This window comes from Delphinus delphis, chromosome 8, assembly GCF_949987515.2.
Source record: "Delphinus delphis chromosome 8, mDelDel1.2, whole genome shotgun sequence".
NCBI lineage: Eukaryota > Metazoa > Chordata > Mammalia > Artiodactyla > Delphinidae > Delphinus > Delphinus delphis.
In genome coordinates, this window is record NC_082690.1 from 46887859 (window position 1) to 46901311 (window position 13453).

The window sequence follows — 13453 nt, forward strand, 5'->3', positions numbered from 1 at the left end:
GCTAGCACAAAGCTCCGTCCAAGGAGGGGCGGGTGGGGAGAAGGGCTGGTAGCGAGAGGGAAAAGTTGGATCGAAACACGGCTGGCATGAGCCCCAGGACTCCCGCAGAAGCAGAATAAGTCAGAAAGAGATGCAGGCTGCAGGGGAGGGATGCCCGGGAGGCTGGGGAAGGGGAGCCCCGGCGGTTGTGCGCCTTCTCAGCCCCCCATGCACAGGTCAAGCTTCTCCCCTCCTGCCCTCTCACCCTCCCAACCTTATTTAGAAACCGTGTCCCCGAGACAGGAAGGGCGGCGGGCCGAGAAGCACGGAGCGTCCCGGTCTCATTTCCTTTCGAATCCCCCTGTGGAATTTCATTTCATACGGTGAGGAAATCGGAGCGCGAGACCGTTGGCTGGTCTGCTGCTCCGGGGCGCCTCCCCCATTCGCGGCTGGAGACAGACAGCTCCCGGGTGCAGGTCAGGCCGAGGCTGGGGGCGGGGAGAGGGGGGGCGGGCTCCAACCCAAGCAAGCTCGGAGTGAAAATAGCTGCGAGCTCACGCTGTACCAGGCACGGTGCTAAGCATTTTACGCGTTATCTCTAATCCTCCCAAGTCTCTTTACGGATGAGGAAACTGACGCCTAGAGGCTGAGCAATTTGCTCAAGGTCACACAGCCGGATTTAAAGGCACAATCTTTGTAAAGCCAAATCCCATGTTCTTTGTATACGTTTCTCTGCTTGATGGGGAAGTGGCCACGGGCTGAGGTGACAGCTGGAAGTAAAAAAGGAAAAGGGAGCCGACTCCTCTGGGAGCGCTTCTCACCTGGGAGAGAAGGGGGAGGCTGGCCCGGCTGGAGCGTCTCGGCTCCATCCCCGCCTGGCCCCCGAGCGCTGCGAACCGGGTGGGAGGAAAGTGAGAGCCGGGAAGCGGGGCGGAGCGCTACGGGACGGGAGGGAGGGGCGGAGGAGGGGGGCGGGCGGGCGGGAGCCTGACCCTGCCCAGGGCAGAGCGGCCCCGCCCCTCGCTGGCCACGGCGCCCGGCCATTGGAGAGGCGCGCTGTCCGTCCCGTCCCGCCACCGCCCAGCAAAACTCCAGCGCCTCGGAGGGTTCGGGTGGTGAGAGCGGTGCGGCGCTGCGTGCTGGCGGGCTTCGCGGAGACGCTGAGCGGCCGCGGCCGGCGCCGGGTTGGAGGCTCGCCGCCTGTAGCCATGACCCTCGCAGTCTGTCCTTCGGCCCCGGCCGGGGGCGTCTAATACCCCACACAGTCGCGCGCAGCTGCGGGAGAGCCCGGCCGCTGCCCCCTCGTCGCCCTTGGCGCCTTATCACACTTCCTTTCCCGGAGCTGGGAGCAGCGCGGGCAGCCGGCTCCCCCGTGCAAACTGGGGGTGTCTGCTGGAGCAGCCCTCGCCACCGCCGCCTCTGCCCCCCGGCTCTGGCCATGGCCTGGCGGGGAGCAGGGCCGCGCGTCCTGGGGGCCCCCGGGGGCGTCGGTCTCAGCCTGCGGCTGCTGCTGCTCTTGCTGCTGCTCCTGAGGCCGGCGCGGGGCTTCGGGGACGAGGAGGAGCGGCGCTGCGACCCCATCCGCATCTCTATGTGCCAGAACCTGGGCTACAACGTGACCAAGATGCCCAACCTGGTGGGGCACGAGCTGCAGACGGACGCCGAGCTGCAGCTGACAACTTTCACGCCGCTCATCCAGTACGGCTGCTCCAGCCAGCTGCAGGTGGGCGCACCTACCCCGGGCGGGACCCCTTGGGCAGGGACGCCCCCAACTAACTCCGTGGAGCCCTTGCCAAGTCGAGCCCCCTGCCCCCTTCCTAAGTCTGAAGGGTATTAACTATCCTGGAGAAGTGATTTCCATTCCCAGCCCCACTTTTCTGTCCCTTCTCAGGGACTGGAAGCCAAAACATTGTGTAAGTCATCTGGCCTGCGAAAGGACCCACTCTTACACCCCGCCCTTCCGTTTTTCTCCCCTGCCCACCCGTGTCTGGCCAAGCCCCTAACCCCAGTGGAGCTGAGAGTTATCTTTGCCAAGGATTCTGGCCGCCGCTGCTCGGTGGGCGAGTCCCAGGCAGGGCAGCCAGCTGCAGCTAAGACTTGGAAGGAGAGATAAGGAGACGGGAACTTCTCCTCCCTCACCGACCTCCTTCCTCCCCCCGTATTTTTTGGGTGTGTTATTAAATGAAACACCCCTGCCCCGTTTCTGCAGAATGGCCCCTCGCGTCGTCCTGCATGATTTTAGAGGTCACGAAGTAAGGAATGGCTGCGATGGCTTGAGTTCCTTCTTAGCCTCAGGGTTAAGGGCAGGTTTAGTACTTGGCGGGGGAGAAGATATCACTTGGGAAAAAGGCGTTAGTATGGTCAAGCTCCAGAAGGTAGTTTGTGTATTGGAAGTTTTGTGGGGTTTTTTTGTTTGTTTTTGCAGTCATTAAAAATATTAAAGCTTATGTAATAATATAGAAAATGTTCATCCTACCATAAAAAGTGAAGAATTTGCATATACAGGGTGATTATAATCTTATAACAACAACCAGTTCATTTATTTATTTTTTATTTTTTTTTTGCGGTAGGCGGGCCTCTCACTGTTGTGGCCTCTCCCGTTGCGGAGCACAGGCTCCGGAGGCGCAGGCTCAGCAGCCATGGCTCACGGGCCCAGCCGCACCGCGGCATGTGGGATCCTCCCGGACCAGGGCACGAACCTGCGTCCCCTGCATTGGCAGGCGGACTCTCAACCACTGCGCCAAAGCCCCAACCAGTTCATTATTTTAAAAAAAAAAAAAAAAAAAAAAAAAAAGAACCTAAAGGAAATTTTTAAAAATGTTAACACTGGTTGTGTTTTGACTGGTGAGGCTACGAGTGATTTTTAGAAATTTAGAAAAGAGAGAAGTTGGGGGAAATAGAGGATAGTTATCCAGGCTAAAAGCTTTAGAAATCTGTGGTTCTGGTTGTAACTTCTGAGAGATAAGAAACAGGCAGGTAGCTGACTTACTAGGTGCATGTTTTTACATAGGTTATTTGAAAAGTTGGATTGTGGTTTCAGAAAGATGGTTGGGATTAGACCTGTTGCTGGTAAAATGTCTCTTTGGAAGTTTCAGGACTTTAGAACTAGGTTATAAAAACTTAAGAAAATGATTCTCTAGCTCTCAGTTTGGAAACAGCACATATCCTGACATGAGTGACAATTTTGCTGGCGAAACAGCTTTTGCAGGGATATATATTTTTAATTACATGTATCCTGGGGAGGCAGCCAAGCTGTTTTGAAGGACAGGACTGGATCCCTTTACATGCTGGAAAATAGTTACTTGTAACTCTAGACTTCATAGACAACATCTGTAAGGAGCCAAGCAGACTGTTTATCAATGCTGGAGGAATTGAGGACAGCAACTGGACTCTCCCCTGCTGGTGTTGCAGTTTCAGGGACTGAACATTTATATTTTCCTATTGTGCTTCATTATTATTCTTTGAGGAAACCTGGCCAAACAAACCCCTGGTATCCAGAGGCTTCAACCTGCATCCCATCCTTGGATTTAACAGTATCTCAGTGAGGACATTTTCTCTTTCAATATGAGACTGGTTAAAAAATAATTTTAGGGGATAAAAGAGAGAAAGGAGAGAATATTAACGTGAGAAAAGCCGTATCTACTTTTTTTTTTACATTTATTTGTACGGTGATAAAGAAATGGGGGTAAAAATAAATCACCCCATCACCCAAAGGACTGAGTCATTTGGTTAGTCTGTCCAGCTCTTTCAAATAGTAGCTGAAAGGGGAGGGAGACTCAAAGTCAGCTTTTTAAGGTTTATTTCCCCAAGTGTTGTGCAAAAAGGGATTATGTAATTCTTCGTGTCCCTTTTATATATTTATTTATCTGTGTTCTCCTGGAAAGGATTGCTAGACCCAAAAGAAAAAAAGTGTGCAAGTGATGGATTATTAGGTACATTTGTTTGAGGTCAGAGTCAACAGACACCCTGTAGACTGATTTAGAAGTAGATGCGTACTTTGCCCAGAAGCATTCAAGTCAGTTTTGTGCAAGCCTTTGGTCAAACTTCCAAGTCATTGTTTTCTTTGCTCATTTCATGACTTTTCCAGTTCTTCCTTTGTTCCGTGTATGTGCCCATGTGCACAGAGAAGGTCAATATCCCCATCGGCCCCTGCGGCGGGATGTGTCTTTCGGTCAAGAGACGTTGCGAGCCTGTCCTGAAGGAATTTGGATTTGCCTGGCCAGATAGCCTGAACTGCAGCAAATTCCCACCACAGAATGACCACAACCACATGTGCATGGAAGGGCCAGGTGATGAGGAGGTGCCCTTACCTCACAAAACCCCCATCCAGCCTGGGGAAGAGTGCCATTCCGTGGGAACCAACTCTGATCAGTACATCTGGGTGAAGAGGAGCCTGAACTGCGTTCTCAAGTGTGGCTATGATGCTGGCTTATACAGCCGCTCGGCCAAGGAGTTCACCGATATCTGGATGGCCGTGTGGGCCAGCCTGTGCTTCATCTCTACCGCCTTCACTGTGCTGACCTTCCTGATCGATTCTGCCAGGTTTTCCTACCCGGAGCGCCCCATCATATTTCTCAGTATGTGCTATAATATTTATAGCATTGCTTATATTGTCAGGCTGACTGTAGGCCGGGAAAGGATATCCTGCGATTTTGAAGAGGCAGCAGAACCTGTTCTCATCCAAGAAGGACTTAAGAACACAGGATGTGCAATCATTTTCTTGCTGATGTACTTTTTTGGAATGGCCAGTTCCATCTGGTGGGTTATTCTGACACTCACTTGGTTTTTGGCAGCGGGACTCAAATGGGGTCATGAAGCCATTGAAATGCACAGCTCTTATTTCCACATTGCAGCCTGGGCTATCCCTGCAGTGAAAACCATTGTCATCTTGATTATGAGACTGGTGGATGCAGATGAACTGACTGGCCTGTGCTACGTGGGGAACCAAAACCTTGATGCCCTCACGGGCTTTGTGGTGGCTCCTCTCTTCACTTACTTGGTGATTGGAACTTTGTTCATTGCTGCAGGCTTGGTGGCCTTGTTCAAAATTCGGTCGAATCTTCAAAAGGATGGGACAAAGACAGACAAGTTGGAGAGGCTGATGGTCAAGATTGGGGTCTTCTCAGTCCTGTACACGGTGCCTGCAACCTGTGTGATTGCCTGTTATTTCTATGAAATCTCCAACTGGGCGCTGTTCCGGTATTCCGCAGATGACTCCAATATGGCGGTTGAGATGTTGAAAATTTTTATGTCTTTGTTGGTAGGCATCACTTCAGGCATGTGGATTTGGTCTGCCAAAACTCTTCACACGTGGCAGAAGTGTTCCAACAGATTGGTGAATTCTGGGAAGGTAAAGAGAGAAAAAAGAGGGACTGGTTGGGTGAAGCCTGGGAGAGGCAATGAAACTGTGGTATAAGGCTAGCCAGCCTCCATGCTTTCCAGATTTTGAAGGGGGCATGCCAGCATTGCGGTGCAAATGCTACTAAAAGCTTCATGCAGTGAATCTCAGTTTGAACAAGCTAGCAACACTTAAGTGACCCCCATAACCCTCCACCACTCTCCCCCGTCTCCCCCCAGCATCATAAAACTAATGATTTTTGCTGCGGACTTTGGAATGATCCAAAATGGAAAAGCCAGTTAGAGGCTTTCAAAGCTGTGAAAAATCAAAACATTGATCACTTTAGCAGGTCGCAGCTTGGAGCGTGGAGGTCCTGCCTAGATTCCAGGAGGTCCAGGGCGATGCTGCTTTTCCCTGCAGGGTGGGATTTGAGCTGTGAGTAGGCAACTTGCAGGGAGAAAGATTAACTTTTTTAACCCTTTAAAAATTTTAAATACTAACTGGGTCTTTCAGATAGCAAAGCAATCTATAAACACTGGAAACGCTGGGTTCAGAGAAGTGTTACAAGAGTTTTAGAGTTTGGCTGGTCTAACATAAACATTTTCTGTGGTGTACTGTCTGCTGTTTAGAACTTTGTGGACTGCTCTCCCAAGAGGTGGTGTCAGAATCTTTCAGTGCCTTTGTCATAAAACAGAATTGTTTGAACAAACAAAAGTACTGTACAAACACACATGAGGTATCCAGTGGGTTTTTCTTCTCTCTCTTCCTCTTAAATTTCAACAGCTCTGTCCCAGACTGCTGCTGTTTTCTCCATTTTACGTTAATGACTCAAAAACAGGTATTTTTTATAGGAATGTTTGCACTGCAGCATGCCTAATGAGGGGGAAAGGAAGGGTGATTCACTTTCTCCACAATCACTTAATTCAGAGGAAAATGATATTTACCAAGTCGACTTACCTTACCCACCCCAGAGACCGACTGCATTGAGCAATGGGGACTTAATATATTTTACTTGTGTGATTGCATCTATGCAGACGCCAGTCTGGAAGAGCTAAAATGTTACGTTTCTTGGCAACTTTGCATTCACACAGATTAGCTATGTAACTTGTGTGTGTCAATTACAATTAAAAGCACATTCTTGGACCATGACATAACAGTTACTCAGCTGACTTTAAAGCTATGGTCAGCTTGCATTCTCAGAATGATAGTGCCTTTTTTTTTTTTTTTTTCCTTTAGCATAAGAATGTTATCAGAGTCTGGTCTGCTTACCACAATGGAGACTTTTTCAATTTTGTAAAGGGAGCTAAGGACAGCTAATCCAACTACTTGGTGCATAATTATTTCCTAGTAATTGGCAAGGGCTCCGGGTAAGATTTCCTTGGAGGCAGTGTGGCCTGGAGTATTTATATGGTGCTTAATGAATCTCCAGAATGCCAGGAGCTTGATTGGTTCGTGGGGAATAAAGTGTAGACCGTATGAAGTGAACTGCAAACTCTAACGGCACAGGTCTTAATTGCCTTTTGCAGAGGTATCCAGAGCTTTTAAAATTTATGCTTTATGTTCCTTGCAAGGGGGTACCCCCAGCAGACTCTCAAAAGCTGCAATTCTTTTACAATTGTAACTGGCCTTTCCCCTAACCCGCCTCAGGCCTTCTAGTCACCAGATCTCTGGGACAAATTATCGACGATGTCACAGGTTGCTGTCCTTGAAGTTCATACCTGTCTTTGCTTCAGCAACTACCTTGCGATGACTCATTTATTTATTTATTCGTGCTCCTCCCCCCCTTTAAAACAGGTAGGAAAGCTCTTCTATCACATTTCTTTGTGGAAAAATATTTCCAGGGACTCAGATTTCCAAAGAGGAGTTCAAATTCTGGAAATAAGCATGTCTTTTTTGGTTTGAGCTTTATGCCCCCTGGTTTGACATTTTCCTTTCTTCTTTCTCTGTTGTGGTGTGGTTCTTGACCTGTCTGAGATGAAGATACACGTAAGGTCTGTTGCATGTTTTGGAAGGCAGAGGCTTGGGGCTTTGGACACAGATGCTGAGTGGGCACCGGTGTCCCCTGCTGTGTGTGCTGAGCCTGAGTACCTTGGCTGGACTCTGGGTCAGGGCTCCAGGAGCATGAGAAATGATCCCCAGAAGGACCAGTTGAACTCCATCTGAGACTGCATCGCCTATGAAATGTAAAATGTGAACGCCCTGTGCTGCTTGCAGATGGTTCCCATAGCTGGCCGGGGCCCTGGAGCATGCACCCAGGGGCAGAGCCTGCCCTTACTCACGCTCCGCTCCAGTGTCTTGGGAGTTGTGCGGAGACTCTGGCCCAGGAAAGGAAAGAAGGACCAGGCAGGGGATTGTAATGCAGTTCTCTTTGTAATGTTTCAGGGATCGTGTGACCGACGCAGCACCTAGCAGAGGGCCCGGCATGGAAAGGGTGCTCAATATTTATGAATAGTAACAAATAAGGAACAATAAGAGTACTTGGGTGAAACTGGACCCCCAAGTTTTGGAGCTTTCTGGGTTGTAACGTGTCTCTTCCATAAATCTCTTGCCTTCACAGGAGAAATATATATTTGATCAGAAGTCGTCATCGGTGCAGAATAGATGAGTAGCCTTGGCAGTGTCACAGGCTTATAGGCCGTTCCTTTCACATTCCAGACCACCGAGAGTGTTTACGGTTTTAAGAAAGGAGCTTTGTGGCCAAGAGTTAGATATCAGTTACCTTGAAACGAATCCATCACCTGTTAAGTTGGTATTGGTTTTAAAAAAGGTTAATTATCAGCACATTTACTGAGTGCTAACTGTGCGTAAAGCCCTGTGTTAGGCACCTTAGGGGATGTCAGGGAGGATCAGCTCTGTTCTTCTAACCGACCTGGACGGGGATGCCCCTGGGTCTGCTGAACTTGGCCATTGGTTTCAGGAAGTCGCAGGGGCTACTGAATTGCCATCTGTTCCACGGTCACCATCCCATAAACCTCCTCCTGGGTCTTTCTCTCTTTAACCCATCACTTATCCCTTCCCAGGATTCCTTGCAAATCGATTCACAGGGGTTTTGCCAGAAAGCATCAGCTCTGTTTCATGACAGTCTCTGTGGAAATCTCCTAGGAAGATCACAAACATTGGCTACAAGGACATGAACTCCCACATCTAATATGGCTTCGGGAGCAGGCAGTTTAGGGCTTGGGGTGTTCTGGTGACTCGTACAGGTGAATTTGAGGACAGCATCTTGCTAGGGAAAAGGTTAGCGTTCTTTTTCTTTCTCGGAAATCTAGCATAAGTAGGTATAATTATAGCTTCCTACAAAATCCCTTGGCCTCAACAGGGACCAAGGGCACCTCTGTCCAGCCTCCTCTCTGGCAAACTCCTCTCTCCTCCTTCATAAAGGCCACACCTCAGGGCAGAGGAACATGGGAAGAGTGGAACTGGCCGGGACCGCCTGATGGAGCTGCTTGGTTGATTCATATCCTTTTTCCTCTATGGAGACCTGTCTCCTGATCTCTGAGACTGCTTCTGGTCTGGCAGCTCACCCAGGGACCTGCAACAGGAGAAGCGGTGACACTTTTTATTTCCCTGAGATGCTCTCTGACTTTGCTTTCCCCTGGCCCTCCCTCCCCTGCATCCTCCAAACCTGGAACCTGGGAAACTTCTGTATCTAGGTTCTGAATTGTGATGTTACCGGCACCCCCAACCCTGTCCTCTCTGGCCCCCCTCAGCCCCCTGGTCACGGAATTCGGTGTTGGGAACCAAGCCGAGGCCCGAGGGTGTAAAGAGAAACTCGACAGCCTCAGCCCTGGAAGGCAGACTCAACTTAAGATTTCACCAGGATGGTGCAAGCCTCGGCTTCTGGCGAGGTGGCCACAACGGCAGTTAGGGGAGAGGGCTGTGGAGCCCAGACTCTGGAAGGAGCCCCCGGAATCGATCTGTTATACATCCTGCATTTCATTCTATGATGGAGGAGATTGGAGGGAGTTGCTATTCCAGCCAGAGATGTCGAGTCATTGGACTCTGATGGTTCTTTTCGTTCCTTTATTATACTTGGGTTCAGAGTCCCCGTCTGGGTTTGTATTATGTCTGGCAAAGGACCCGGGTTCTCATTTTTCTTCTGGGCCTAGGCTGTAGATCTTGGAAACTCCTAGGAGAGCATTTTGCTCCTACCAAGGATCAGATACCAGAGCCTTAAATAATGGATTTTGTTTCGCTGCGGCCTGGTTTGAGCTGTCTGCCGCTGCCTCTTGCCACGCACATGTGCAGTGATGGCCCACTGGGTGTTACCTGGAGGGAAGTGAACGCCGGATCTCCCCAGTAGGCCTCTTCTCCTTGGTACACCCAGTTGCCTGTTTCTGGTTTGCCTTATTTCCCTTCTTCTTTGCATCAGCAAATTCCCAGTATTCACCCAGGCAACTTGTAGAGGGCCTGCTTGGGGTCCTATGAGCCGTGTCCTCCAAGCTTTTGTAGCTCCCTGATCGCCTACAATATTCAGTACATGACCACTGTCATCCCAGAAGGCTTCCGGGGAGGGGGCGAGAGCCCCCGCCCCCTGGAGGCTGGGTCCATCTGCTCTCCCAGGTGTGCACCTTTCCCCATCCTGCTGAGGGCTCGGGCTGGTATGGCTGAGGGTTTGGGGAGGGGAGGCTGCTTTCCAGGTGTCTCCCCGTGGGGCATCTAGGTGGTCCTGAATTTTTTCCTACCTCACAGGGATGTTGTGAGACTTTAGAAGGAAGGAGGACAAAGGCCCCTCGAGCTCTTTGTAGGAAAGGCAGAATAAATATCAGGTGTGATCTATGCAGAGATGAATTTCGGCCTGCTGGTGAGGCAGCCACGCTCGTGCTCTGTGGCTGTTCTCGGGCCCCCGTGCCACCCGAGCGCCGGCCACCTCGAGGCCTACCTGAGGGACTTTTAGATGTTCGACACAGAGGTACCAGGCAAACCCTCCTACATGCCCTGAACGAGTTGCTGAACGTCAGAGGAAATGGACCCTGCTTTTGAGGATGTACAAACGTATGTCTGCATTGATGTCTGTACTGTAAATTTCTAATTTATCACTGTACAAAAATAAATAAATAAATAAACTTTGCTATTTAATTTTTGTATCAAAGGAAAATAAAGTTTTGTTTAGTAGCTGGTGTGTGATTTGGCCTATTCCTGCAGGTGTCTGAAAGCCCCTGAGAATCATGCTTACCCAGCAGTGAGAAATAGAGAATTGGGTTTGCAGGGCAGAGGGAGAGCCTCGTCTTTTTTTTTTTGCTGGTGCTATTTTCCCCCCCTGGGATTTCTCTTGGGTCAGCAAACCCCCGAGATGCAAAGTCAACAGACTTTATCACTACTGTGGTCATCGGTAACACTCAAGTGGTCACTTGATACTTCGGATGTGACTATAGTTCTCAAGCTGTCACCCCATGACGCCCCTTTTTGGCATTCCCAATACATGTAACCATTTTTACACACCTTCCCAGTCCCTTTGACTTAATCTGGCAGCTTGAAACATGTTTCCCTATCGCTGCTAGAGCTTCAGGCCTCTTGAAAAGGGGAAAGAGAGCTTTTTTTTTAACTTCAGATTTTCATTAAAAGTTTTTTTATTTTTCTGGTTACAAAATGATTCTGTTTCGTGTAATAGACATGGGAGTATGTGGTATCAATCAGCCAGGAAAATGACTTTAGCTAAATTTATAAGTATCCAGAAAAGTCATCAGACAAAGCAAATTCAAGGCCATTAGCAGGACACTGTCATGGGAGCAAGTAGTATCATGGACCACACAGACAGAGGGTAGGGAAGTCACTGCCATTGGAGACGGCTGCTGGTGTCCCAGAGGAGAACATCGGCCCTCTTGGTTTGCCTTTCAGTTGCTTTCCACCCCTTGGTCTCACCTGAATACCACCCTGTTTTAGTGTGAGTGAAAAGCCCAGGGAGCAAGAATCTGCAATGCTCTTCTCCTTCGCTGCAGATCACTATTGTATTTTATCTCAAACCATACCTGAAAGGAGGCATGTAATTTAAATTCTCTTCCCTGAAAGACCGGCTGTGTTTCTCATTTCATTACCTACTCATTATGTAGTTATGACGTTAAGGAAAATTCAACACAAGCTGGAATGAATTCATAATCCATTGCACTTGTAGAAACACTTTCCATATAGAAAATATTTTTATTTACACGATTTCATTTTTTTGCTCATAGCACCTCTCAGGTAAGCAGCGCAGGCACTACTTTTCTTTCGAGACGAGAACTGAAACTTTTGCCGGGAGTACCTCCGTGGGTGAGTAGCCTGTGGGCTAGCCTTGTTCTCTCATGCCTAGCCCAGGGTTTTGTTTTCGTTCTACACTCAGGTGTGGGTTGAATCATGTCTGCCCCAAAGACACGCTGAAGTCCTAACCCCCTTTACCTGTGAATGTGAATTTATTTGGAAGTAGGGTCTTTGCGGACATAATCAAGATGAGCTCCTACTAGACGAGTGTAGGGCTAATCCAATAACTGGTGTCCTTATAACAAGAGGGGAATTTGAACACAGACACAGGAGAACGCCATGGGAAGGCAGAGACGGAGATTAGAGTGATAGAGCTACAGGGCAAGAAATACCAAGGATTGCCAACCAGCACCTGAAGCCAGGAGAGGCTTGGAAGATTCTTCCTCAGAGCCTCCGTAGGAGCCAACCTTGCCAAAACCTGGGTTTGGACTTCTATCCTCCAGAACTGTGTGAGAATAAATTCCTGTGCCTTAAGCCACCCAGTTTGTTTCAGTAGCCCTAGGAAGCTAACACGCTCTATCCCTGTGATTTTTTTTTTTACTGCAAATAGTTCACTGAGAGTGGGTAAATGTTTTGGCAGGCGACTCAATAACGAGACCTGGCCATGAGCTTCTGTTGTTTAAGGATTATGTAGCATAATCACTCTTGTAAGTTTCTTTATCTGTAAGCTGGACACCTCTAGAATAAACCCCAGGACCCTGGACACTCAGCTGATCTGCAATGGTCTTAGCTGCTCTCCCATCCAGGAGCTCCATACACAGGGCTGGGACCTTGACTGGAATGTGGCCTAAGGGTTTTTTAGCATTTCTGTCCTGAGAACTGATTTTTTCTCTTTCCCATTTTAGCTTTCACATGCAATCATAATTTTAAAGTTGAGCAGACTCTTGACTAAAGAGGTCAGCCTTGGCCTCCTGTCTTCAGAGTTTCTGTGAACAGAAATAAACCACACTCGGAGAAGGGCGTTGTCCTCTGCTCAGTTTTCCTTCACCATGCAGCTACGGTGTAGGACTGGGAACATCTCGCTAAATGTTTTGAAAATGTTGGACCTGCAAAGGTTTAGTCCAGAAAGTTTTCAGAATGGACCTTGGTCCCACCTGAAATTCCCAGAATCACCCTGTCCTTTTCCTTAGGCAGAGAAACCACGGATTCATCTGTTCTCACAGCAAAGGATTCCAACTTCTCAAACCCCCAGGGAGAGAGAATAAAAAGTAAGATTTATTACATTTCATATCAACCGCCTGATTTTCATCAGCCTCCCACATGATTTCCTATAAGTACCTGATCCGGTGTTCACCCAAGAACGTGCTTAATCTCATAGATAGGCCACATTATCAATGCCTTTCTCTTTAAAAGATTGAATGATTGGCTGTCTAAATTTTCCAAGATGCTGAAGGATTGCATCATTTCACTTGATATGAGGTGAATGTAGAGTATAAAGCACTGAGATGGGATTGATAAGTCACAGAGAGAAATCTGTCCTAGTTCCATCATTTTCCTTACTCTCCCTTGCCTTTCCGCATGTGTTTCCCTTTGCCTGCAATGCTCCTTCCGTCTTTCTTCAACTAGGCTGTTTCTGTTCTTTAACGTTGAAATCTTAGGTCATGTCTCCTGGGAAGATGCCCCTGACCCTTCTACTTGCCACTTCCTGCCTCTCTTTTCTTCTTACCATAGGTAAATTTTAGCCTCTGTGCTATCAATTCTGGGAGCCTTCATTGAACTGTTGGTAAGAGACTATTCACGTGTCTGTATCCCTACTAGACCGAGCACCCTGACAATGACTCTGAGCACCCAAAGGTGCCCATCTGTGGGTCCTCAAGGCCTGGCATGAGTTTCTGAAATATCTATGGAGAGAATAAGTAAGGGAGGTTAGAAGGACAGGAGGGTTTTAGCTTGTTAGGC

The 13453-nt window shown here is 48.8% G+C and overlaps 1 protein-coding gene across 1 annotated transcript; it reads left to right on the plus strand.

Annotated features, from left to right (window-relative positions):
* Nucleotides 1-1085: 1085 nt before the first annotated feature.
* Nucleotides 1086-10432, plus strand: FZD4 (frizzled class receptor 4). The gene is made up of 2 exons (XM_060018132.1): nucleotides 1086-1702; nucleotides 4067-10432. The coding sequence occupies exons 1-2, from the start codon at nucleotides 1418-1420 to the stop codon at nucleotides 5393-5395; spliced, it is 1614 nt and encodes a 537-aa protein (XP_059874115.1). The 5' UTR covers nucleotides 1086-1417; the 3' UTR covers nucleotides 5396-10432.
* The last annotated feature ends 3021 nt before the right edge of the window (nucleotides 10433-13453 follow it).

Bases quoted from the DNA above. Each gene is read 5' to 3' on its own strand.
- FZD4 (XM_060018132.1), top strand. From the start codon at position 1,418: ATGGCCTGGCGGGGAGCAGGGCCGCGCGTCCTGGGGGCCCCCGGGGGC. The intron at 1,703-4,066 runs GTGGGCGCACCT...TGACTTTTCCAG, and splicing joins GCTGCTCCAGCCAGCTGCAG to TTCTTCCTTTGTTCCGTGTA.